General features: G+C 51.1%; 1 protein-coding gene across 1 annotated transcript in view; it reads left to right on the top strand.

Moving 5' to 3' along the window:
- Window positions 1-26,531, top strand: part of PLXDC1 (plexin domain containing 1) — a 66,642-nt gene that overhangs the window by 23,770 nt on the left and 16,341 nt on the right. Inside the window, exons 3-9 of the mRNA XM_070389770.1 lie at window positions 7,351-7,494; window positions 7,783-7,852; window positions 8,458-8,580; window positions 9,282-9,400; window positions 10,401-10,500; window positions 19,696-19,791; window positions 24,649-24,730. Of these exons, the coding sequence (XP_070245871.1) occupies window positions 7,351-7,494; window positions 7,783-7,852; window positions 8,458-8,580; window positions 9,282-9,400; window positions 10,401-10,500; window positions 19,696-19,791; window positions 24,649-24,730 (734 nt within the window). The remainder of the gene's footprint in view (window positions 1-7,350; window positions 7,495-7,782; window positions 7,853-8,457; window positions 8,581-9,281; window positions 9,401-10,400; window positions 10,501-19,695; window positions 19,792-24,648; window positions 24,731-26,531) is intronic.

Genomic DNA, 26,531 nt, shown 5'->3' with positions numbered 1-26,531 from the left:
AAGCTGTCTTGGGAAAGCTTTATAGAGAGAGTTCAGAGACTTGCCATGGGATCCATGGGCTAGAGATGAAGCCTGACCTTCCAGCCTGACCTCGGACCTAGAAAGCCATCAGGAACCAGGGCTGCTTTCTCTGTCTTTCGAGACCCTCCTCAACTTGGTCTCTTTTTCACTTATGCAGCATATATTTGTTGAAGCCACATGTGAGGGCTGGCTTCCTTTTCCTTTCTATGGAACAGCAGTCACACTTAGGGCAAGGCCCTGATTACACCAGAGGACTGTGCTCCTCACATGCTGCCCTGCTGCACTCTCAGCCACGGGACTGAGTACACTTCCTCTGGGTCTATTGTTGTGGTTTTGGGTCAGGTGGCAGCATGGGGAACCTCCCTGCCCAGGGATCGAACCCATGCCGCCTGTGTTGGAAATGCAGTCTTAACCACTGGACTACCAGCACCTGCTTCGAGTCTGAGCAGGTGGAATCAGGGTTTCCTTGCATGGCCTGGAAGCATCTCCCTCGTTAGCTTCACTTCCTTGCAGAAGAGCTTGAGGCATCAGGAGACGTCCTTCCTTCCTTCCCTCCCTCCCTCCTTTCCTCCTTTGACAGAGAACTGTTTTTCTCATCCTCTCCCCTTGCCTGCATCTCAAATTCCTCCTACCCTTCCCCATTCCAGACAGGAATACAGCCCAAGGGATGTGCTTCAAGCTGCAACTGTACCAATTCAGGTCTTTTGACTGAAAGGCCCTCCTCAGGTGATGGTACGAGCGTTTGGAGAGGAGAAGACGGGGAACTGGAGGCACCTTCCCGTGTGCCTGATGTCCTGCCTGTGGGAGTGCTGTCCAGAGACTTGCTTGAGTCCAGTGGCTCTTGTGTCTGTCACCTGCCGTCAGGGCCGGGCACTTGTATCACCTGCCATCAGTGATGGGGGAGGATGCCGTCCTTGTTGGAGCTTCAGCTTGAGCATCAGTCCTTCCAGTGAATATTCAGGGTTGATTTCCTTTAGGACTGGTTTGATCTCCTTGCTGTCAGTTAAGATGTGCCATTGGAAGGCTTCCTGGGAACTCCAAGAAGGAGCTGATCCTGTCCCAGGATCCCCCAGTAGCACACAGCCTCCTCAGTGGAGCAGCGCTGGCTAGGGTGGTGGGCTGTTTGTCCTTTGTGGGCAGAGGACTCAGAGTAACAGGCTGGTGAGACACATCCCCAGTCACCCCACCCTTTGCCTCTTAGGCAACATAGCAAGAGATGTGTCAGCGTCTGTTTGGGCTTCACAACTGCAGAGCGTGGCTTCTGCGCAGGGCTGTCATTTCCAATGCTTGGAGGGTTGGTGAACACCAGGTGAGTCCCAGGGATTAGGTGATGGAAACCAGACCCTTTTCCAGGCCTCCAAGCAGCTGTTTTAAACCTGTTCCCCAGGAGCTGCTGTCTCGCTTTGTTTGGTAATAACATCCCATCCTGCTCACTAGAATGCATGGCTACTGGCAATAGCAATAAAACAAAGGAAGAGCAGGCTTTCAACAAACTGCTTTGAAATGATGAATGGTTGGTCATTCATTTATCAACATATCCTCCAATCGAGTGCGGACTCTGCTTAAACCCCAGAGGTGGGACTTCCCTGGTGGTCTAGTGATTCTCACTCCACGCTCCCAATGCAGGGGGCACGAATTGGATCTCTGGTTTGGGAACTAAGATCCCACATGCTGTACAGCACAGCCTAAAAATAACCCACCATAGGTAAAGGCTGACCTTACTTGTGGGGAAATTATGGTCTTCTAGGAAAGGCAGGTGTGGAGATAACAAGTCTAAAAGTCAGATCAGTCATTGCAAGTGTGCAACACATGGAGAGGCAGAAGACCGAGGTGTGATGAGAGTGTAACAGGGACATCAGGAAGCCACTCCTGATGAAAGAGCACCTGAAGAAGTGACCATCGAACTGAGGTCTGAAGGACCATGAGGAATCAGCTTCTGAACTGCATGAAAAAGAGGTTTTGAGGCATAGGAAGTACCAAGGTCCTGAGTCAGACAAGCACTTGGTGATTTCAGGAATTGAAAGCCTTGCAGGGCTGGGGCAAGGAGAGCGGGGTGGGGGTGGGGAGGGGAGACCTGGGGAGGGAGGTGGTGGAGGGAGGGGCCAGACTACTGTGTATCAGGAAAAATTCATGTTTGCATATAACAGAATGCTGAATCTGAGGACTTAACAAGCATTCCTCCAGGGACCCAGGTTCTGTCTAACTGTCCACTCCACTATCCTATCTTTATTGCTTCCCTGGTGGCTCAGATGGTAAAGAATCTGCCTCCAATGCAGGAGACCAGGGTTTGATCCCTGGATTAGGAAGATCTCTTGGAGAAGGGAATGGCTACCCACTCCAGTATTCTTGCCTGGAGAACCCCGTGGACAGAGGAGCCTGGCAGGCTATAGTCCATGAGGTTGCAAAGAGTCGGACATGACTGAGTGACTAACCCTTTCACTTGTCTTAATGCTCACAAGATGGCTGTTGAAGCTCCAGTCATCACATCTGCATTCCAGGCAGGAATAAAGAGAAGGGCAAAGGCAAGAGGGATGAGCAGTCAAATTTGACCTCTTGTAAAAGGCTCTGCTAGAACCTTCAGTATATCTCATAAGCCAGCCTGCATCACATGGTAAGCCTTAAGTCATCCAGGGAATGAAGTTTTTTAGTTGACTACATTGCTGCTTGCTACAAAATCAATGTGCTATTAATAAAGAAGCGGGGTAATGAATACTGGATAGGCGAAGTCTAGAGTTTGCCTCACAGGGCCTTGGAGGTCATGGTAAGGAATGTGGCCTTCAATCTGAGTGCAGCTGGGAAGACGCAGAATGTTCCAAGCAGGACTGTGACAAGAAGGGGGAGACATTGAGGGTTGCCCCCTTGCGGCACAGCATCACACAACTGTGGACTTGTGTATTAGCCTCCTAGGGCTGCCATAACAGAGTATCACAAACTGGGTGGCTTAAAACAATAGAAATTATTCTCTCACAGTTTTGGCCAGAAATCTGAATCAAGGTGTCAGCAAGGTCACAGTCACTCTGGAGGTTAGGGGAGATTCTTCCTTGCCTTCTCCTAGTTTCTGGTGGCCTCTGATAATCCTTGGTGTTTCTTTGTTTGTAAACTGCATCACTCCAATATCTATCTTTGTTGTCACATGGACTTCTTCCCTGTGTCCCGTCTGTGTCTCTGTATCTAAATCTCCCTCTCCTTTGTTTTGTAACAATCATATAACAAGCCTGTCATTGGATTTAGGTCCCACCCTAATGCAGTAGAACCTCATCTTAACTTGACATCTGCAAAGACTTTTATTTCCATTCATGGTCATATCCAAAGTACTGGAAGTTATAACTTAAACATAGCTTTATGAGGGACACAATTAAACCTTCTGTGCATTCAAAAGGACTAACCTGGTTAGTTCACCAGGTCAAAGAGGAACTTCCTTGGTGGTCCAGTGGCTAAGACTCCCAACTTCCAATGCAAGGGGCCTGGTAGGGTTCGATCCCTGGCAGGGAACTAGATCCTGCATGCCGCATCTAAGACCTGACACAACCAAATAAATTAATTAAATAAATATTTTTTTTAAAAGGACTAGAGTGCCACCTAGACCCTGCTTGGCTCTGTTGGCTGCTCATGTCCTCCTCCCCTACTTTTTATGAAAAGACAGCCCAGGAATTAGGGAAGCAAGTTTACTTCCAAAATCTTGACTGTGCTAGGCACTGGTCCCTCTTACTTCTATAAAAGGGCAAAAGGAAGGTTCTGGGCTCCCTGAGCAGGCCTCGCCTCACCTCAGCAAACCCTTCTCAGGCATCAAGGATTCAGGGATCCTGAGCTGTGGTGCAGAGGTGATTCTGCCTGTCCCTCTGTGTCAGGGGCTCAGAGTTTGAGGTGATGGGGTGGAGGTTGGAGAGGACATCTAAATGGTGGGCTGAATAGCATGTAAACTAGGGCTTCCTTTCTTCGGGCAAAATTTTAGGCCCACTGATGCTGTTTAATAAACCACTCCTTTGTTGGACCTAGTGGAGAGAAGAATTGAGCGGTAGCTGTGTCTGGCAGGTGGTCGCAGCTGAACCTGAACTGGCTTCAGAGCTGTGGTCCTGCAGACGTTCAGGTGCAGAGTGTTGGTCAGGGCCCCGTGGTTGTTCTTTGAGGTGGAATGAAACCCACTCACCACGTGATTCCCTGGAAGCAGCTTGGGGGCCTTCGGACTCTTCTCGTGGGCACATTTGTTCACGTGTCTTTGCATGAGTTGGTGTGCAAGGGGCTTGCTTTCTTGGCAGGTTTTCTTTTTTTTTCTGGAGCTTTTTTTTTTTTAATTGAAGTATAGTTAATTTACCAGGTTTCCCTGATGGCTCAGATGGTAAAAAAATCTGCCTACAGTGCAAGATACCCAGGTTCGATTCCTGGCTCAGGAAGATCCCCTGGAGAAGCGAATAAGAGAGGAGCCTGGCGGGCTATAGTTCATAGAGTCTGAAAGAGTTGGACACGACTGAAGCAACTTAGCATGCGTGCATACATAGTTAATTTACAACGTTGTGTTAATTTCTGCTATACAGCTAAGTGATTCAGTATACACACACACACACACACATATATATATATACACATTCTTTTCTATATTCTTTTCCATTCTGGTTTGTCTCAGGGTACTGAATCGCGTTCCCTGTGCTACACGGTAGAACCTTGTTTATCCTTTCTATGTAAAATACTTTGCCTCTGCTAATCTCAAGCTCCCAGTCCATCCTTTCTGTACACCCGCTGCCCCGTGGCAGCCACAGGTCCTTTTTCTCTGTCCGTGAGTCTACTTCTGTTTTCAGACAGGTTCGTTTGTGTCATATTTTAAATCCCGCGTATAAGTGATATCATATGGTATTTGTCTTTCTCCTTCTGACTTCCTTCACGTATATGATAATCTCCAGTTGTATCCACGTTGCTGCAAATGGCATTATTTCATTCTTTTCCGACTGAGTGGTATTTCGTTGTATATATGTGCCACGTCATCTTTACCGAGTCGTCTGTCCATGGACGTTTAGGTTATTTTCATCTCTTGGCTATTGTGAACAGTGCTGCTATGAAGATAGGAGTGCATGTATATTTTTAAATTATAGTTTTGTCTAGATATATGCTCAGGAGTGGGATTGTTGGAGCATACGATAATTCTAGTTTTAGTTTTCTGAGGGACCTCCATACTATTTTCTATAGTGGTGTCAGGTGATTTTGGGGGTCGTTTTTTGCTTTTTTTTTCTTTTGGTGGTCAAGGTGGGGATACCAGCAGAAATGACTGGGGATAGGAAACTTGGAGACCTAGAGGGGAAAATATGACTTCTAGTCTTTGGCAGGGGGTGGGATGAGGGAATAAGCAGAAGCTGAAGGGGCTGCTTTCCTGAGGGAGGCTGTGAACACAGAGATGCCCATGCCTGTGGGCAAGCTGAGATTCAGTGCTTCCTCCTCTGGGCATCTTCTAGGACCTCAGGGTAGATGACTGTGGCAGCAGTGGGAGGCAATATCCATGGGCACCCATGGCTGGTGGCATCAGGTTGGTTGGCCCCCCCTCAGAAGGTTTCATGAGTAAAACCAGAAATCCAATAAGCATGAGCCCAGGTGACTCTCACAAACAGTACCTGTGAGTCACCCCTTGAGGACTCCTGTGGATGGTGGAGGCCCTCACTGGGCAAGTCGGGGGAGATCAATAAGAAGGTGATCTTTAAGCTGAGCATTGAAGAGGAGGGATCTGCCAGGGGGAGAAAGCAGAGTCATTCTGGGCAGGGAGATCAGCATATGCAAAGGCCTGAGTGACCAACGGTGGACTGAGACTACTGGGAAGTTGGTCTGGTGAGTGGGTGCCCAGGATGCACAGGTGAAGGAGAGAGAGAGAGAAGTTAAGCTAGAGAGAGGGTGGGGCGGGCTCATGGGGGAACCTCATATGCAAGGCTGAGGTTTGGGTTTTCGTCTCCAGGGCAGTGGGAGCCCCAGATGGCTTATGAGCAGAGGAGTGTGGCCTCATGTGTTTCTGATTTGTTTACATTTGCTTGATGTCCATGCTAGGAATGGGTGGAGAGGCCGGCAGTCTAGAGGCTGGAGGGGAGGAACCAGGCAGTGGCCAAAGGAAATCTACCCCCCACCCCCACCCTGCCTGGCCCCGTGTTTCTCCTGCTCATCTTCCCCCAGCCCTGCCCCAACCCCAGGCCCCAGAGTGTGTCACCTGTCAGAAGAACAGAGTCTGCCTCCGGGCGGGTGGATAGAGCAGGCGACCCTTGGCCCTGCTCATGCTGGGACCCGGGCAAGGGCTGGCTGGGCAGCTGGCAGCTTGGCAGGGAAAACATGGTTAGCTCTGCTGTGTCTGCAGCCACTGCTGCCTGACAGCCTGATTAATGACCCGCAACGCCCAGGGCTCTGCACGGGTCAGCAGCCCCATGGCTGTGGCAGCGGCCAAATGGACCTGCCCGCTGTGCCTCTGCTCCTCCTCGGCTGCGCTCCCAGATGGGCTGAAAGGCTTGACATGGCCTCCTCCCCAGGCTCTTCCGCTCTTTCTGCTGCTTGTTTCCCAGCCTCCTTTAAATCCTGCCCCTAAATGCTCCCTTGCAGGAGAGGCTTTACAGAATTAACTCCCAGCCCTCTGGATTCTGGCTTATTCTTCATTTTGTCCCAATCAGGCACATAGTAAAGCTTAAAAATATGTCTTGAAGGCATCATTGCTGCTTCTTTCCCCGTTCTCAACTCTTTAGTGACTCGTATGGGCCCTGTCTTATCTCTCTGCTAGAGGGTCTCTGTTTGGGTATTCCGTTTGCATGGGTCCCACCTCCTCCATCAGACTAGCAATGCCCAAGATCAAGGATCTGCCTCTGTCTTTAGATGGGTAGCTTCCAAGATTCAGATTTTTCTTCTCCGTTAAATTGGGTGCTCCCCAGGGTAGGGAGCTGTGTCTCCCCCTCAGACTGGGAGCTCCCTGAAGACAGGGCTCTGTTTGAGGCTACCTTATCTGTTGCTCCTTCATGTCCCAAGCTGAGCTCTGCCTTGGGTATGCTCTGGGGCAGGGGTGAGGTAGCGGGGAACGGAACTCGGGGCTCTAGGAAAACCCCTGGCCTGTCCTGGGGATGGCAGAGTGGAGCTCAGGTATAGCAGGCATGGATTTAGCTGGAGCAGAGCTGTTGGGGGCATAGCTAGGGGGCAGGTACTGAGCTCTCCAGGGCCAACGGCATCCAAGGGGCTCCCAGGCCTAAACCAGCTCTTCTGGACTATGGTCTGGGAGGACCGTGAATTCTCTATCCGGACATCTGGATGGAGGAGGTGAGAGGGTGGTTGCTAGCATCCTGTCTCCTCATCCTCCTGGGACTCTGTCTTGGATAACGACAGGAGGACAACCACAGCTACTATGTGTCCCGTCTGTATGGTCCCAGCGAGCCCCGCAGCCAGGAGCTGTGGGTGGACGTGGCCAAGGCCAACCAGAGCCAAGTGAAAGTTCACAGAATCCTCTCCAACACCCACCGGCAGGCTTCGGTGAGTGCCCCAGTCCCTGGCAGCACTGCCCCGGGCTGGGAGGCTGGGGGCCAGCCCACTCTGCCTGGTGAGTGGGCATGGCTATGGCCTGAGGTCTGGGGTCTGGGGAGTGCCTTCCCAGGGGATCCTAGGGGGCTTGACCGGAGTTGGGGTGCCCACCTGTGGCCCTGGGGGCCTGCCCTAGACATGCCTACCCCCCCACCCAATCCAGATAAGCATGGGGCAGTGTGACTGCCCGGCTACCTGGCCTGCATGTTGGCCCTGCTGACTCTCTCCCATCCCCTGCAGAGAGTGGTCTTGTCCTTTGATTTCCCTTTCTACGGGCATCCTCTGCGGCAGATCACCATAGCAACCGGAGGTAAGGCCTTGTCTGTGGGGCTGGGAGAGGGTGTGGAGATTTCAGCTAGAACCTGGGACCTAAACTGGAAAGGTTCACGGGAGTCAGGGTTTTATAGATGGACTGGGGTGGGTCCCACATGTGGCTCTCTCTTGGGACCCCACTCTCAGGTGAGAGATCATGAGTGTTTCGGACCACCTCCCTCACGTCTGCTGACTTAATTGTGTGTGTGTGTGTGGATGTGGGTGCACGTGCATGTGTGTCTCCCTCTGGGTCAGCACAGCCCAGTGTGGGCAGTCCCTTGGCCCTTGTGCTTCTGAGTCTGTGAGTGAGAGGGAGGAGACTGCACTGAGAGCCTGTTTCCTGGGACCAGGCTCCCTGTTGATATGAGGGAGCCTATCTTGGATTCCTGTGCACTTTCCAAGGGACAGAGGTGGGTGGAGGGGCAGAGAGAACCTTCTCTAGTCTGGGCCCCTTTTGCTCTATATACACCAGACCCATGCCCACCATGTGATGCTGGGGGTCAGAGGTCCAAGACTCACTTCCAGCTCCATCTACGCTACTCCTTCCTGCATGAGGAAGCAAGTCCATCTCTGATGACTCATCTACGCTTCTTCCCACCCCAGGCTTCATCTTCATGGGTGATGTGGTCCATCGGATGCTCACAGCTACCCAGTACGTGGCCCCTCTGATGGCCAACTTCAACCCTGGCTACTCTGACAACTCCACAGTTGCTTATTTCGACAATGGTGAGATCAGAGCTCAGAGTTTAATTCATCCAGCTCCAGGGATCCCTTGGTCTAGCCCCCTTTAGAGGCGCCCAAGGCCCAGAGAGGGCAAGGGACTTGCCCACAGTCACACAGCACGGCAGCTACCCTACCTTTGTGTTCATTTTCCTCACCTGGGGACAAAATGCCTGCTACCTGATGAGAAAATTAAGTGAAAACAATTAGCTCTCGGTGCTGCCGTCTCTGGGGTCGCACAGAGTCGGACACGACTGAAGCGACTTAGCAGCAGCAGCAGCAGCAGCAGAGGTGAAATAAACATTAGAGACCTTGATTGTTTCTTACTCTCACCAGGTTGTCCCTTGAGAACCTACCTTCTGTCCCAGGAGAACAGAAGTTTCTACTGTTTCTCCTCCTTTTCATCTCAGGGGGTCAGGATAGGCAAGAAGGACAGGGCAGTGCTTGGGGTTGGAGATGATTCAGGTACAATTACAGTACCTGGTTGGGGGCGGGGAGGGTGCAGCAGGGTCTCCTGGCTCCCCTCCAGCTTGGGAGCCAGACTGTTTGTGGGCTGCCCAGTTTCTGCCTCCTGTCAAATTTCCAAACTGCCCCCATCATCGCTAAAGGCACTAGCTGGTGTCCCATCCACGTGGGCCACCATTTCTGCAGGGCCCTGCTCCCTGCACGACCTCCCTGACCAGCCAAGTCTCTGCTCTCCTCACCAGGGACAGTCTTTGTTGTTCAGTGGGACCACGTCTACCTCCAGGGTCGGGAGGACAGAGGCAGCTTCACCTTCCAGGCGGCTCTGCACCAAGACGGCCGTATTGTCTTCGGCTACAAAGAGGTGAGTGGGCCATTCTTTCATTCAACAAATATGTCGAGGCCCTGTAGTGCGCCAGACTTAGGGTGTGGTGCTGGAGATAAGGAAGTTCACAGGATGGCTGCCGGCCCATCTTTGTGGAGCTGAGAATCTGGCTTGGGGGATAGATAGTAACTGTGGGGGCAAGTGCTCTTAAATAGTGATGCCAGGAAAGCCTTTCACGGGGCTCTTTACCTGAACAGGAGCCTGGGAGGCTCTCCTGAGGAAAAGAGTTGAAATCTTCAGAACGTGTAGGAGTTAAGGAAGCAAAGAGGAGGGTGAAGTGTGTTCTGGGAGGGAGCAAAGCATATGCAAAGGCTCAGTGGCAGGACTGAGCATGGCTGGTATAAAGCACTGAAAGAAGGCGGCCTAGGGATTTCCCTGGCAGTCCAGTGGTTAAGTGCCCGTGGTATGGGTTCCATCTCTGGTTGGAGAGCTAAGATTCTACATGCCTCCCAGCTGAAAAAGCAAAACAGAAACAATATTGTAACAAACTCAATAAAGACCTTAAAATGGTCCACATCAAAAAAAAAAAAAAAATCTTGAAAAACACCACTCTGGCTTCAAAGTGGAGAGCAGAGGGCTGGGACTCAGAGGGAATGCTGGGAGATGATGCAGGAGAACGGGCCAGCTTGGGGTAGGGTGGGGGTGATGGAGAAAACTGGATAGATTTGAGAGCCTGTTAGGAGGCTAGTTAACAGGATTGGAGATGTGTTTGACAGAGGAGGAGGGAAATGAAAGGAAGCTGGGAGAGGCTGAGGGTGACTCCTCCATGGAGGTGCCATTCACAAAGAGAAAGAAAAGAAAAAGGAAATGTGTTTGGAGATGATGTGGGGAAGACTTGGAATTTGGATGGGCCCATTGGGTTGAGATGTCTGAGCCCTCCAGGAGCCAATGCCCACCAGGCAGATGGGTCTGAAGCTCCAAGAAGAGCTGGTCCAAGAGTGTTTCGGGGTAGATGGAGCCTCTTCTTCCCCGCCTGCAGATCCCTATACCCGTCCTGGAAATCAGCTCGTCCCAGCACCCTGTCAAAGCAGGCCTGTCAGATGCCTTCATGATTCTCAATCCATCCCCAGATGTACCAGGTGAGACCCCATGGACCCACAGAGATCCCTGGATGGGGCTGGACTCAGCTCAGATTGAGCCAGACTGGTGGGGGAGAGGGCAGTGGTAGGAAGTGGTTGGGGGCGGGCAGGAGGAGTTAAGTGGGAACTGAGGGAAGAAAAGGGGCAGAGTGAGTTCCAACTTCTCTTCATTCAAGCTGAGGAACCATTTTTCCAATAAAATTTCCAGTGGGAGGCACTGCTCTTGTGGTGGAGCGGCAGGGGGGGGGGCAGCCAGGGCCCTTCCATTTAGCACACCCTCCACTTAGAAAAATCTCCAAAGACACTAAATTAGGGTTTATTAGTCCTCCCAGCACACAACCGTAATTGCCTCCCAAACCCAGATGATAGAAGGAGCATCACAGCGGGCTTCAGGAGACAGGAAAATTAGATTTCTCTCCTGTCCCTGATCCCCGTTCCCCAATTCCCCTTCCTGGAGGCAACCAGGGCCACCAGGGTATTTCTAGAGCTACAAGCCTTCGGGTAAGTATACATAAGTGTATTTATCATAAACAATGGCATAAGCTGTCCTCTGTTCTGCTCCTGAATAAAGTATATCCTGCCCATCTTTCTGGATCACTCTTTTTAATAACTGTACACCCCTCGCATGGATGTACCTTAGTTGAACCAGTCCCCTAGGCCCAGACTTTTCAGTTGTTTTAATCTTTCTTTACAACAAATAATACTGCAGTGAATATTCTTGCAAATATGTACTTTTATGCTCTTGCATGAATATTTCCATAAGATTACTTCCCATCACTTCACCTGTCCCTCCACTGTCCCTTCTCCCACCCCCAAACTCCCAGCACTCTAGCGAGTGGCTCAGACCCTGCTCTGTTGCACAGTCAACTACTCTAATTGGTTGGTTAAAACCTATACTGAGCCAGTTACTAAAGAGTTTCAATATCACCCTGATTGTATTAGTTAGCTACTGCTGCAAAACAAATTGTGCCAAAACTTAGAGGCTTAAAACATTATCTCAGGGTTTCTGTGGATCAGGAAACAAAGCATGACTTAACTGGGTCCTCTGGTTTAGACTCCTTCACAGGCTGCTCTCAAGGTGGTTGCCAGGCTTGCCTCAGTGACTGCTGGGGGGACATCTAAGAGCTTTCATGTGGTTGTGACAGGATTCAGTTCCCCCTTCGGTTCTGGCTGCGTGAACGTCCCCATAGGACAGTTCATACTGTGGCAGCTGGCTTCCATCAGAGCAGGCAAGGAAGACAGCAGTAGAGGGTGAGCGAGAGGGAAGCCAGAGCCTTCTCATAACCTCACCACTTTTGCCACCTTCTGCTGGTTGGAAGGAAGTTCCTAGGTCCAGCCCACACTCAAGCTGGGATTAAACAGGGTGTGAATCCCAGGAGGCAGGGATCACTGGGGTCATTTAGGGGCACACTGATTACAACCCCATCCCTAGATACTGAGCTTATAGTTATCTTATTGGATTATCCTGCAGCACTGTAAATGAAGTCTGTGCATTTGTCTCTTTCTAAATGAAGATAAGGAGGCCCAGAGAGGTGGCGTGACTTGCTTTTACACAGCTCTGAGGGTTAGAACTGAAACCCAAATCTTCTGTATTTTAAACCCTAGTGTCCACCATTGAGGCTTTCTAAATCCAACCAACTCCCACTCCATCCAGAGCGGGCAATCCTTCCCTCCTCAGTTCCCCAAACACCCACAGCACTGTGTGCACACACCCAGGCTGTTTTATAGGAAGGACTGTTCTTGGTATCCATGCCTCCCTGCCCCTCCCCACGGCCCTGTTTTGCGCACCTCAGGGGTGGGGTCTGTGCCCCCCTCGCAGGCCCTGTGCCCAGCGGCAGGAAATGTGTGTTGGATCCAGCTGTAGAATGAGGGTGAGTTAGAGGAAGTCAGATCCCCCGAGAGTGTCTGCCTCTGAAGCTCCTCTGTGGTTCTAGAATGAAAGGCTGTTTTAGAGCAAGCCAGGGAGATGTGGGGAGGTGTGGTAATGAGGGGCGAGGGAGGAAGCAGAACCCACCTGAAATAACAGGAGGGCGGCTGCGCCTGTTCTGTGAGACCTGGAGGAAATACAAGGGCTGTTGTGGGAGCGGCCAAATCAGGTGGCTCCAGCTGTGGTTCATGAGGCGCTGAGTCTACCAGCCAAGGGAAACCCACGTCTGACTCTAGACACTGCCCAGCAGTTCCTGGCCTCCAGGCTCCCTGCCCCCTGTCCCCTGTCTCCCTACTCCTTGTTGTCACTGCCAGACAGAGCTGATCTTGTCATTCTCTGGCTCCTTATGGCCCAAAACATGAATTCAGAGTTCTTAGCAAGGCACTTGGGGCCTACACAGCTGGGCACAGCTTACTGTTTCATTTTTCTTTCAGTGTTATTGAGTCGTGTCCGACTGTTTGCGACCCCATGGACTGGAGCCCTCCAGGCTTCTCTGTCCATGGGGATTTTCCAGGCAAGAATATTGGAGTGGGTTACCATGCCCACTAGGGGATCTTCCCAGCCGAGGGACTGAACCCAGGTCTCCCGCATTGCAGGTGGAGTCTTTGCCGTCTGAGCCACCAGAGAAGCCATAAAGCACTGTGTAACTTTCAGGCGTTAGAGCATAAGGATCTGACTTACATACATCATGAAATGATTACAATGTTTAGTTAACATCTCCCATCTCATGAAGATGCAAAATTAAAGAAAAAAAATAGACTTTTTTCCTTGTGATGAAAACTCTTAGGATTTATTCTCTTAATAGCTTTCATGGATAACATACAACAGTGTTAATTATATTTCTCACATGTATTATGGGGCACAGGCCTACCCTTATGGGCTGGTCTCTGAACCCTCCTGTCACCCACCACTCTGTCCAGTCAGCACTGGTCTGCATGCCCTGTGTTCCCCAAACATGCCAAGAGGGAATCTGCATCTTTCGGATGCAGTTCCTCATGTAAAAGCCACCCCCTACCCTAGTCCTTTTACCACTTGGCAAAATCCTACTTATCCATTGGTCCAGCTTCCTCCATGCAGCAGAATTCACGTTCCTCCTCCATCCTCCGGGCACTTTGTTAAGAGCTTTAATATAGAACTCTTGACACCACCCTGCCTCATTCGTCTTCTCCCCAACTAGCTGTGAGCTCCTTGGGGCTCCAGCACTTAGCCCAGTGTCTACAGCAGGGCAGGTGCTCAAAAAATGATCCCTGGAACGGGTGCTGAAGAGACTGGGTGTGGTAGAGACCGTGTGCTCTGCCCTCTGGTGACCCTAAGTGAGAACAGAGCCTGACATCTGAGTTTAGGGGTGAGTGCTCTGATAACCGTCTCTCTTTCTGTCAGAGATTTTTCAGCTTGCGGATCAGGTGTGGACTTGAAAGGAGCACTGAGGTGTGGGTGAAGTAAATCACATGTATGCATTTTTCTAGGGCAGTATCCATGGCCTTCAGTGGATTTTAAAATAGGCTACAACTCCTGCTTTTCAGAGTGATGGCTTTTATGTGGCTGAGAGATCAGATTCCTCTGGGTCTGATAATCAACCCAGCAAATAGGGAATTCATTTGAATTTGGTTGAGATGCAAATATTGGGTTGGCCAAGAAGTTCGTTTGGGTTTTTCCATAAGATATTATGGAAAATGAACTTTTTGGCCAACCCAATAACAATACATTTCAAAAAACCATGATAGAAGTTCAGGGAGAGGCCTTTGGTCCACAGACAATGTCACTGTGGTAGTCACTGTGGATATTCCTGTTGTCCCAACCCACCTGTCCCATAGAATAGGCGATGTCCCTGCCCTGGCACCCAAGCTTGCCTCCTCCCTGCCTGGGGTGCTGTGAGGAGTGGCATTTACTCCCCATTATTCAACTGAACCATGTCTGGGGGACTCTCTCCTTCCCCCAGGCCCCCAACACTTTACTCCCACCCCTGTCTGAAGGTGGACGGAATTCTGCACAGTCTCATGTCTGGGGATTGAGGGAGGAAAACAGGCAGAGTTTCTCTTACCATCACTTCCTTGAAGAAACCGCTCTGCAGGCTTTGGAGCAGAGAGTCTGCAGAGTGTGCTTTGTTGCAGAGAAAAGAGTCAGATTAGTAGCGTCTGTTTGCAGAAGCAGGCAAAACATACAGAGTAGTTGATACACTCTGTATTTGACTGGCGGGGGGCCCAGAAGTCAATATAATTTCCTCTATTCATTTAAGAAACCCTGTCTTTCACGGACAGTATAAAAGCAACTTTAGGGTCTCCAATATCAAAACTGATAGATTCTGAATTAATGGAATCGATTAATGAGGATTTCCTTATTAAAAGCTCCAAATGGCAACCTGCCACTTGGCTGGCCCCAGAATAGCCTTGGATGGCCCAAGCACTGGAACCTTCTCCTGTTCCAGAACCTTCCTTTTGTTTCAAAGGCAAACTTGAGAAAAGTGGCAGCGGCCTGAGCTGTACCTTGGTGCTGGGTGGGGAAGAGGAGGCCCGGGAACTGGCAGCAGAGGAGTGAGAAGGGGCAGCCAAGTGAGGTCACGGGAGGGGGTATCGTCACCGTATCCAGCCCATTTTGTCATCTCCCTGCTCCTGATAAGGATCCTCCATGGTGCTCTTTTCTTGTGGCTCTTTATCCATCCTGGTGCCCTCCCCCAACCCCGCCCCCATGGACCTGATTTTTACTTTTATTTTCTGTTTTTCCTTCTACTCTGCTCCCTGAGCGTTTACTTTCCTTGTCTCCTCGCCTCCCTCAGTCCCTTTTCTACTTTGCATCTGTGTTGAGGGGCCTCCCCTGCTGGGCTGCAAGCTCCTTGGGGTATAAGATTCTCATTGTATTTATCTCTGGGGTCCCCTGCTAGGGCTCGAGTCACGATTACTAAATGAATAACTGAATGAGCAGAGGAAGATGTGAATGAATAAATGAAAAATGCCTCCTGATCCACCATCTTCCATTTTTTGTATGGTAGCCACCGTCTCGGAGGGAAGTTTGTGGCTGGATCTGTCCGTCTGATTTCTTCTGATCAAACCAAACCCCTCCCACTGGTGTCTGGCGTGGAAACAAAACGGGACATGCCAAGCTCTCCTTTGAGCCACGGACGTCTCTTGATTGCATGGCAGGGCTCTCCGGGTCTGGATCTTAGCATTTCTGAATGTTTGATGAGTGGAAGCAGAGAGAACACAGAACGTCTCAAACTGCCAGGAATGTGGCTCTGGGGCGGCCACCATCTCGGTTCCGGGAGGGATCTGTTGGTCACGAAGACGGACGTCATCATCTTGGGCGAGCCCCAGATGTTGGCAAGATAATCGAGATGCAAGTAACACAGACTGGGATACTAAGGGTTCTGTTTATTGAGAAATAAAAGTCTTACCAAATCAGACACTTAAACAAGTACAAGTTGGCCGCTGAAGTGAGCAAATATTTTTAGTCAGAGATGTTTCCGTCTACCCACCCTCCTCCCCCTTCTTACCACACACATCTCCCCTTCCCTGCTGGTGGGGCTGTGCTGGGTTTTGGAGGATATATCCCATTATCTCTGGCTGAACCCTCACTTAAGGCACATCCCCACTCCCCAGCTGGCTGGTTGGAGACCCATCCCTAGATTCTGGGGTAGGGTTTACTGGGAGCCCCGCCTTCCCCAGCTGCTCCTTGCTCCTGTCTATCCCTAAACTCGACTCTCTTGACAAGTTCATGCATCTCTCTTCATGCCTCAACACTGACCCCTTTGTCCTATTTCACCTTCCTTCTAACTGAGGTTTGATTCCTGGGTCGGGAAAATCCACTGGAGTAAGGGATAGGCTACCCACTCCAGTATTCTTGGGCTTCCCTTGTGGCTCAGCTGGTAGAGAATCCCCCTGCAATGTGGGAGACCTGGGTTCGATCCCTGGGTTGGAAAGATCCCCTGGAGAAGGGAAAGGCTACCCACTCCAGTATTCTGGCCTGGAGAATTCTAGGGACTGTATAGTCCGTACGGTCACAAAGAGTTGGACATGACTGAGTGACTTTCACTTTCACTTTCCTAACTGAGAGCCAGCTCTCCCCTACAGCGCTGTAGGTAGAGACACCCTGGAAGCCAATACTCCTGCTTTAAGCTCTAACTTTGGAAGGGTCTGGCTTTCTGTGGCCCGTTGCGGGTGGCCCTTTTGAGAAAGGCCATAATCTGTGGTGGGCTGGGGAGGAAAGGCGTCCTTCCTTTGTGCTGCGGGCTGAAGTTATGATAAATTGCTAGGGTTTTCCTGACTATTTATAAGCCATTCATTCGTTCACAGTCCTTTCTCAAGACCCTGTTGTGTGCCAGGCCTGGGGCGAGGGGCTGGGGGACAGAGACGTATAACTTGCAGGCTCTGCCCTTGGGGAGCTCACAGTCTCAGGGGGCGGGTGGCCAGCAGAGTAAATGTTTGTGAAGCGGGTGACATTGGGTGGGGCACAGGGGGCTGTGGAGCTCAGAGGAGGGGCCACTAACTGCATCCCTGCTTGGGGGATGTCTTCAAGGAGAACCTGTCATTTGAGTTGAGCCTTGACAGAAGAGGCAGATTAAGGAATAAATGTTTACACAGAGTTTAGACTCCAGGGCCTCAGACATCTTGGAAGACCTGGTTTCACATTTACTTTTATCCTATTCCATTTTGGTGTTGAAGGGGGTGATTTTTCAGTAGAGTTGGCCCCTGGGGGTGGTGGGTGGGATGGAGCTGCGAAAGGCTGCCTGGAAGTTTCCCATCCTCCACCTAAGGTCTCACATGGCCCAGGCTCAGTCGAAGTACAGGCCACCTTTGCAGAGAAGTTGGTGTCACACAGGGAGGGCCCTACCGCACCTGTGGGCTGTTGGGTGAATTGAAAATTGGAGCCTCTTCTGAGCAGATAATCTCTCACCTCAATCTCTTTCAGACCCACCCCTGCTTGGCAAAGGGCGTTTCTTATATCAAAAAAATCTCGTGTTTGTGTGTGTGTGTGTGCACATGTAGGCACTCACATACACACATGTGACTCTGTGTGTGTGTGTGTGTGTGTGCAGGCGCTCACATGTGCACATGTGAGTGGGTGGTACTCACATTTGGAGTGCAGACCTTTGAGGTGGGTCTGCAGATTCCTCTTTAGTTCCAGGGGAGCTTTGTGGCCACCCGCGCCAGAGCAGTTTCCTTTGTGTTGCACAGAATGTCTCAAGGACATTCTGTGGTTGCAGACGTTTTAGGGACAGAGGTGTCCCCAGGCTCTGCCACAGAGAAGAGAGCACAGTGGAAAGAAAGCATGCTTTGGGGTCATCACCTGGGGTTCAGTCCTGGCTTAAGCAGGAGGTGTTAGTTGCTCAGTCATGCCTGACTCTTTGTGACCCCATGGACTGTAGCCCACCAGGCACCTCTGTCCGTGGAATTCTCCAGACATGGTTTGCCATTCCCTTCTCCAGGGGATCTTCCTGACCCAGGGATCGAACCTAGGGTCTCCTGCATTGCAAGTAGATTCTTTGCCATTTGAGCCAAGCTATAGATTGAGGAAAAATAGATGATAGAAACATAACTGAAATGTTCTTTTGAGCAGTATATGCTGCCCTAGATTTTTCGTTCAGGTCGGGGTGCCCAGCGGTTGCACAGGACACCCTGCTTTTTATGGATGCCCCTACTGAGTTCACTCCAGTGTTCTTGCCTGGAGAATCCCAGGGACGGGGGAGCCTGGTGGGCTGCCGTCTATGGGGTCGCACAGAGTCAGACACAAGTGAAGCGACTTAGCAGCAGCAGCAGCAGCTACTGAGTTCTGCCACCTTAGGAAACTTTTCTCAAAATCACCTTCAGCTGGAAGGAAACTTATATCACCTATTCTGGGCTTCTAGTGACAAAAAACCCAGCTGAAACTAGTTCAGCTGAAAAGGGGTGCATTGGGAATACTGAAGTAGCCCAAAGAACCAAAGGAAGAGCCAACACCTGGGAAGATAGGGCCAGGGCAGGTCCGGGACTCCAGGGACTGGGGTGCCACCAGTATTCCATGCTTCTTTCCCCAATATGGCTTCATCCTCTAGCTTTCCCCATGAGATTGGAACTGTGGCCATTCATGGACACCAAGCTTGCATCTTCTCAGCATTATTACTAGAGAGCAAAGGGCTGCGTGGTTACAATTAAAAAGTCCCAGGGAAGGTCTCTGATTGGTCCGACTTCATCAGATGCCCAACCCTGGACCAATCACTGTTGGCCAGGGAGGCAGAGTCATGAAAGAAGATACAGTACAGACCACATGTAGGAAGGGGCCGGGGGCAGTTCCTTCTGTTTCCAGAAGGAAGAAGGGCTGCTGGGTAGGCCAAATACTAAGTGGCCCTTTCCCCTCATGGGAAAGCTCATTCATGAAACTCAGCTGCTTGCAGCCTGTGTTTTGGAGCTGAAGGAAACCAACCGCAAGTCATGGTTCTTCGGTGGGCATGGGGGAAATATCAGAGCATCTCAGACTGCCATTTTAGGAAAAGTCTTTCTATCTACAATTCCAGCTTTTTCCTCGCAAGGGTGTTGGGGCAGTAATGTTTTTCCACTTCACAGATAAGAAACTGAGGCCCTAAGGGTATCCAACTTGTCAGGAGCAGAACTTGACTCAGAATTCAGGTCTTTTGACTCTGAGGTCCCCTAGGAAGTTTCTGCAGGGACTGAGGCAGGATGTCAACCTGGCTCCAGCCCTTGAACCATCAAGGAGAGGAGAGGATCTCTGAGGTCAGCCTGTCCATCTGCAGACATTTGCAGAGCATTCACTGTGGGTCAGATTCAGAACCAGATGATCGCAGTTGACTGGTCTCCACCCTCCAAATTGACCATCATGACTACATCATGCAAGGAGTGCAGTGGGAGGAGGGCCTGGGGCAAAGCGGGTAATAGGAGGGAGCTGGTCAAGGGGGGCTGCTCAGAGAAAGTGGCCCTCAGCTAGATCTGAAAGAGTGGGATAGACAAGAAGAGAAGGGGTGGAAGAGTGTGATGGGTCAAGGGAACAGCAGCTGTGAAGGCACAGAGGGTGGACTCCTGTGCTCTGGCCCCAGCGGCAGCTGGGCCTCTGCATTGTCAGCCTGCTTATGACCTAGGATTGACTACTCACAGTCAACTCCCCTCCTCCTGTCTCTCCAGAGTTTCAACAGCATCATCCCGGGATGACGGTTTTACTTCCTGCCCTTGGGGGCTGCATACTGATTCTTGGTTCCTCTCACTACAATCTCCTGCCCCCCTGTCAGGCTCCAGGCCCCAAAGCCTATGAAATGCTCCCAATGATAGGCTCTGTCTCTGTTTCAGAATCTCGGAGAAGGACCATCTTCGAATACCACCGTGTGGAGCTGGACCCCAGCAAGGTCACCAGCACATCTGCCGTGGAGTTCACCCCGTTGCCAAGTAAGTAGGGCTTGTCCCCAGTGATGGAAGAGAGGCATTCTGCCATCCTGGCAAGAGCACTGAAGTCAGACTGAGTTCCATCCCAGGCTCACCAAGGTCCCCTGTCTAGATACGGCCACCTGACTTCTCTGGGCCTCCGTTTCTCATTTGTAACATGGGCCTCACACTGCCTCCTTCCCAGGGCTATGGTATGGGTGAGAACTGCACTAGGTAGAGCTGAGGATGCAAATCAAAGTCCAGACACTCACTGGCACATCCCAGGCCCAGGGCATGGCTTGTGCTTGATACATGACAGCTGCTGGTATTAACGGGCTTCCCCCGTGGCTCAGAGGTAAAGAGTCAGCCTGCAGTGCAGGAGCTGCAGGAGACACAGGATTGATCCCTGCATCTGGAAGATCCCCTGGAGGAGGGCATGGCAACTCATTCTAGTATTCTTCCCTGGAGAATCCCATGGACAGAGGAGCCTGGTGGGCTACAGTCCATGGGGTCACAAGGCGTCGGATACGACTGAAGCGACTTAGCACGCAGGCGCTGTTATTAACATGTAATTGTAACCCAGGAAAGAGATACCTCTGATAACTTGGATTGAGCTCGTAGAAAAGATAATACAGGAACTGAATGGAACCGTAAGTTTATCATTGCATTTTCTTTAGAGGAGGCGTGATGCTGGCATCCACAGGCAGAAGGCAGTGTCGGGTTTAGCCAGCAGCCCTCCAGGATCCAGGGGGCTGGGTCCTGTAACTCTTCTGCACCTTGCTCACCTGCTGTTGAAGGCACACCATGGTGGAGGCCCCCCACCGCTGCTGCGGAGCCTGAAGGATCCAGTCAGGGCAGATGGGGAGAGTGAGGGAAGGACAGTGCTCCTGTTCATATATATATATTTATTATTTATATAAACTGCACCAGGTCTTTTATGTGGCTCATGAGCTTCAGTAGTTATGGCACATGTGTTTAGTTGCGGCATGTGAGACCTAGTCCCTGACCAGGGATTGAACCCAGGCCCCCTGCATTGGCAGCATGGAGTCTTAACCACTGGACCACAGGAGAAGTTACCACCTGCCCCGCCCCCATGCTTATATTTCTAAAGACAGTTTTAATTTCCTCTCCTGCTTCATGATACCTCCCAGCTTCCCTCTGGAGTCATGGCTTTCTCCCTGCCTTCTGGGGCGGTTCTTGCCTCTCTTTCTCCTCTTCCTTTTCCTTGGAGGTTCTGGGAGCAGGGGGTGAAGAAAGAAGAGGAGGAGGAAGGGTCTTCTCAAATGTTAGGCCATGTCCCAGCAGGTGTCCTCCCCTGATGCCTAGGGACAGGGCTGGGACCCCTGGGGTCCCAGGCTCACCCCCATCCCAGTCACCCTCCCTCTGGGCAGAGCTTCCTCTAGGACTGGTGAGAGCAAGCCTTGGGTCCCAGGAATGACTAAACTACATTTGGGAGCAGGGACATCCAAGGGCAGGGCTAACCACCCAGGCAGAAGAAGTGGAACATCTGGGAATGCAGTTTCTGGGACACGTCTGTACATTTAAGCCTCTTCCACCCCTCCAGTGAATTTTGTGAGCATTTAATAGCACACAGGACATCTGAAATGCAGATGAAAGTAAAGGTCAGTGTGTTTTTTTAATGTCTCATGAGGCTCCTAGGGATTTTTCTCAGTTTGACTGGAGTCATTTAAGGGGCCTCCAGAGTCACTGGGAATGAGCAGGTCATGGGCTCCCAAGTCCAGGAGGGAACTGCTACTGAAACTGTGATTTAAACTCCTGGAAGCTGGTTTGCCTTGTTCTCAGAAAACTCTGCACCCCACAGCCCCAGGTTTTCTCCCTTACCTTTGGGGGCCGGAGGACTTAGCCAAAATTCTTCCAGAGATGTGGCTCTTCAAGCCATCATACACCATGGCCGGTCCTTCTTCTAGAAGAGACTCCTGAAAAGGTGGGCTGGTGTGAAGGTGGAAGCTGGGGAAGGGGGTCTCCCAGGGGGACCTCAAGGCTAGGAGCTCAGGTTCTTGGCTTAGACAAACCTTGGTTCAAACCCAGATCTGCCTCTCTTAGCTTTGTGACTCTCTCCAAGCCTCAGGCTCCTCCTCTGTAAAATGGGGATGAGAGCAACTCTATATCAATTCCATAAACTTTTGTTAACTGCCTACCACATGCTGGGCACTGCTGTAGACCCTCGGGGTGCACCAGAGAAGAAAACAGCCAGAGCGCTGTCATTCTGGGGTCAGGCCAGTCCCTGCTTGTTTTCTGCCTACGGAGTTCCCTCCACCCTTCCAAAGCCTGCAAAGCCCTGGTAGACGAAAGCACACAGTGCCCCCTGCAGCCAGTCCCTCCCACAAGGCAATTAGAGGTGACCACACTGTGCCCGAAGCAGTTTTTCTCCCCTTCACCGAGGGCTAGTTCCCAGATGCTGTCTTGCTGGGGGTCCACAGAATGCAAACTGGTTCCCTAATTAATGGATTGTGGTCCAGGCCCATGAAAACCCACAGAGTGAAGAAATGCCTATTGAATAAGTGGTCATTTTCTGTGGTTAGCGGTCACTTCTTGCTGTTACCAACGTGTTCTGTTCAGCTGCTCTTCAGATGAGTCCTCAGAATGCATACAGTTATTCCGGGTCAGTGTCTATCTATCCTTATAGTAAAATGGATGGATTTTGTGGCAGCTGCTTGCCACTCCGAGGTCATTTAAGAGGGCAGCATTTGAGTGAGTGAACAACTCTTAAAATCCAGCTCCCATTCTTCCTGCTCCCCTGGCCCTCTCTGCTTTTCTGGCTGGCTGATGACAGAAGGGATCCACACACCCTCCAGCAGCCACTTCCACTAACTTCCCTGCTCTCCACCCCTGCCTTGCCCAGCGAGGCCCCAGCTGCCATTCCTCCCCATTCCCACCACCTTCCACCTCTCCACCCTGCAGAGTGCTGCCTGCTGTTGGGAGCATCCTGGAACCTACTCCTGGGCCTCTGCACAGAGGGGTCCCTCTGCCTGGACTTCTCCCCCAGGAGAGTTGCCTGCTGGCTTCCCTTCTCTGCGTCTCCTCAGAGGCCTTCCCCAGCCTCCCTGAGTAAAACACATCCCTGACTTGTTCTGCTCCACTTTTCTCCTGGCCCTTCTCACCACTGGAAGCCCCAATGTAATGTGTTAGTTGCTCAGTCGTGTCTGACTCTTGGCAACCCCATGGACTATACCCCACCAGGCTCCTCTGTCCATGGACTTCTCCAGGCAAGAATACTGGAGCGTGTTGCCATTCCCTTCACCAGGGGATCCTCCCGACCCAGGAATCAAATCTGGGTCTCCCGTATTGCAGGCAGTTCCTTTACCATCTGAGCCACCAGGGAAGCCCAGGCAGAGCCCTAGGGTGGATCTTTTTGTCTGTATATTTGTCGACCATCTCCTCCATTCGCTTGCAGGCTCTATGCGGGCAGTACTTCTGGCTTTTCCTGTTCACACTGCATCTCCAGGGACAGTACTGGGCCCTTGATAGATGCTCAATAAATTTTTGTTGAAAGAATGAACTAGTGAATGAGCACCTGAGAGGAACGATGGACCAGAGTCGATAACAAGTATCATTCACTGGCTCCCTGTGTGGCCGGCACTGTTAGAAACCCTCTCACAGCTGGCCTACCACACAGACAGCATCCTTATCCGTCTATTACAAATGGGGTACTGAGGCACCAAGAGGCCAGGTGACTTTCCAGGGAAGATTTAAGCCTGTTTGAGCAGAGGTCAGCACATTCCCTGGAAATAGCTCACTTCCAAGAGGAGAGGGAGAGGAAAGGAACGGAATCCCGTACGCCTGGTTTACTCTTGAAAACTCAGAGCCCAGACTTCCCTGGGAGGAGCTGGACAGGCCAGGAGTGGGTGTCTGTTGGCAATTCTGCCACATGGAGTCATCAGGAGTTGGGAGCGCTAGCTGGTCAAACCAGAACATCTAAAATCCTTTCAAGTGATAGAAGACAGCACAACTGTATTATAAACACTAAATTTGCTAAGAGACTCGATCTTAATTGTTCCCAGCACTGGAAGAAATGATACTGATGTGGAGTGGTGGAGGCGTTAGCGAAGGCTACCATGGTCATTGGACAGCAATATAAATGGATAAAATCAATGTGCTGCACACCTGAAACTTACATGATGTTGTATGTCAAATATATCTTGATTTTAAAAAATCCTTTTCAACCCTGTAAATTATAGGCAACAGGCCAGAAGTCTAACTTCCCAGACTAGGTGTGATTCCTTGTACATCCTTATGACACCCTGTAATCTTCCTTTGTAAACCATATCACAAGGATAATTATGTAGTTATCTTTGTTTGATGATCTGCTTAGTGTCTGTCTTCCCGTGTGACTGTAAGGCCCAGGAAGGCAGGTACCAGGTCTTACTGCTGAACGGCCAGCACCAGCTCAGGGCTTGATCTGCTAGTGATAAAAGGAAGAAAGGAAGCGGGGAGGTGGGGACAGGGAGAGAGGGAGGGAGGGAGGGTAAAGAGGGAGAGTCAGAGAATCAAGGCTGGACTCAAATGTGCGTTAGTTGCTCATCGTCTCCAACTCTTTGTGACCCTGTCAACTGTAGCCCTCCAGGCTCCTTTGTCCATGGGATTCTTCAGGCAAAAATGCTGGAGTGGGTTGCCATTTCCTTCTCCAAGAGATCTTCCCAACCCAGGGATCAAACCCTAGATCTCCCACGTTCCAGGCAGATTCTTTACCATCAGAGCCACCAGGGAAGGACTCAAGTGAGGGTGGCATTATAAACTTCTAGGGTCCCTGCTGGTCAGAGCCTCCGGAGTTCTGTAAGGACCCAGCATTCAGGGAAGTCGCACCTTTTGGAGGTCTGTGGCGGGACTGGTGCTGAGTGACTGCTGCCTTCTTCTTCGCAGCCTGCCTACAGCATCGGAGCTGCGACGCCTGCATGTCCTCAGACCTGACCTTCAACTGCAGCTGGTGCCATGTCCTGCAGAGGTTTGTACCAGGCTCACCCTCTGGTTCCCACAGGCAGACTGTGTGGGGGGCAGAGGGTGGCACCACCCTGCTCCCTGCCTCAGGTCTCATGTCCAACATGAAGGTAACTTTGGCCAGTGCTACTCTGATGCTTAGGACAAGAATATTACAGCAGTGAGTGTCTCTCTGAGGCTTGTGACCCATCAAGGTGACTCTAGACTTTGGAAGACCATTCAGAGATTCCAGCTACTGCAGCTCCCTCCTCACAACCGGGAGGGTTGGTTCATCCTCTGGCAGGCCTTTTCCAAGAGTGGTCCACAGTTGCGAGCATCCCAGAATCAGCTAGGGCTCGAGCTAAATGTGCAGATTCCTGGGGCCCACCCCTGGCCCCCCGCATCAGGGTCTTTCAGAAAGAAGCCAGGGAGCCTGCATTTTACCTCACTACCTCATCTGCAAGCAAGCGTGAGACCTGCCAACTCAGGGGTGAGCCTAAGACCTATCATCATTGGGCGAAAGCCCCACGATCCCAAAACCGCACCTCAAAACTGTTCTCAGGCTATAACAGGGTTCCTGAAATCCAAGGGTGTGGACATTGCAGGCATCTGTGGAAAGCTGGGACAAGTAACAAAGCTGTGTTTGTTTGGTTTTGGAAGCAGGGAAAATTCTGGATGAGATTCAGTTTCAGGGATAAAGTTCTTAAATCCTACTCATCTTCTACTCCTTGTTCTGAAATCATTTCCTCACAGATTAGACTCAAAATTTGATCCCTCTTCTCCTGTCCAGGATAAATAAATGGTGGGGGGAGGGGGGAATTGGGGGGGGGAAAGACTTTCTTGGGGGACTAGAGCTCCCATGAGACTGGGAAGACCTATGAACTCTAAGAACCTTGGGATCTTGAAAATTGCAAATTACAGAGGCTTTGAGTTCCGTGCAGCTGTCTTGTAACTGTCAGTATTTCCTTTGCTCCTTTCCAATGTCCTGGTGCAGAAATAAAAGCCATTGCCTTTACAGGCGGCCTGCCTAGCACACAAGACACAGCTCAGGGCCAGGAGGAGAAAGGGGCCCTCATCAGGTCTCCCAGCTGTTCTTCCCACCAGCTGTGCTCTTATTCACTCTCTTGCGCCCTCAGTTTATTTTCCCTATAAAATGGGCTGGGGTTATGTGATTCAGGGAGATGTGGGTGAGGAACATGCCTGTTATTTTAACTCCTCAAATACAAAACAGAATTTTTGCAAAGTGTTCAGAGTCCTTCACATGAAATGCACAGAGCCTCAGAGAGAGTACCTGGGGGAGGCCCGAGATTGCATCTTCCTGGCACGGAGACTTGCGGTGTGATCCATCCTGTGCACTTTGAAATGTGAGAGCCCCATGTGAGTGTGAGGCGATAATCCAGATGACCTCAGATGAGCCCTGGAATGCTGCGGCTGGCTGCCACCATGTGACTCAGCATCATCCAACAACAGCTGAGCCATGAGGACTGCAAAATGGGTCAGATGAAAGCAAAACCCTAGCTTGCTACACCCGCACTTAATGCATATGCCCATGCCCAGAAAACCATGACAATTTAATGAGAGTTGGTCGGGGTGGGGGGGCAGGGCCTTGGCTGTAGACATTATCTTTGCTGGATTATGTTAAGTAGAGGACAGAAAAGCTCCATCAGGGATCCTGTCCCCAGATGTACGTGGGCCCAGGCTCACCCAAGCCAGGCCCATTCCTTCTTGACGGATCTCTGGAGCCTCAGCTGAGAGCTGACTCCAGATTTCTAAAAAGCCAGAGATGAGGGCTGCTGCAGGGCAGTTGGCTACCGTGGTCTCTCCCACCA

Source organism: Bos mutus, chromosome 19, assembly GCF_027580195.1.
Source record: "Bos mutus isolate GX-2022 chromosome 19, NWIPB_WYAK_1.1, whole genome shotgun sequence".
Lineage (NCBI taxonomy): Eukaryota > Metazoa > Chordata > Mammalia > Artiodactyla > Bovidae > Bos > Bos mutus.
This window is presented reverse-complemented; position numbering and strand designations above follow the sequence as displayed.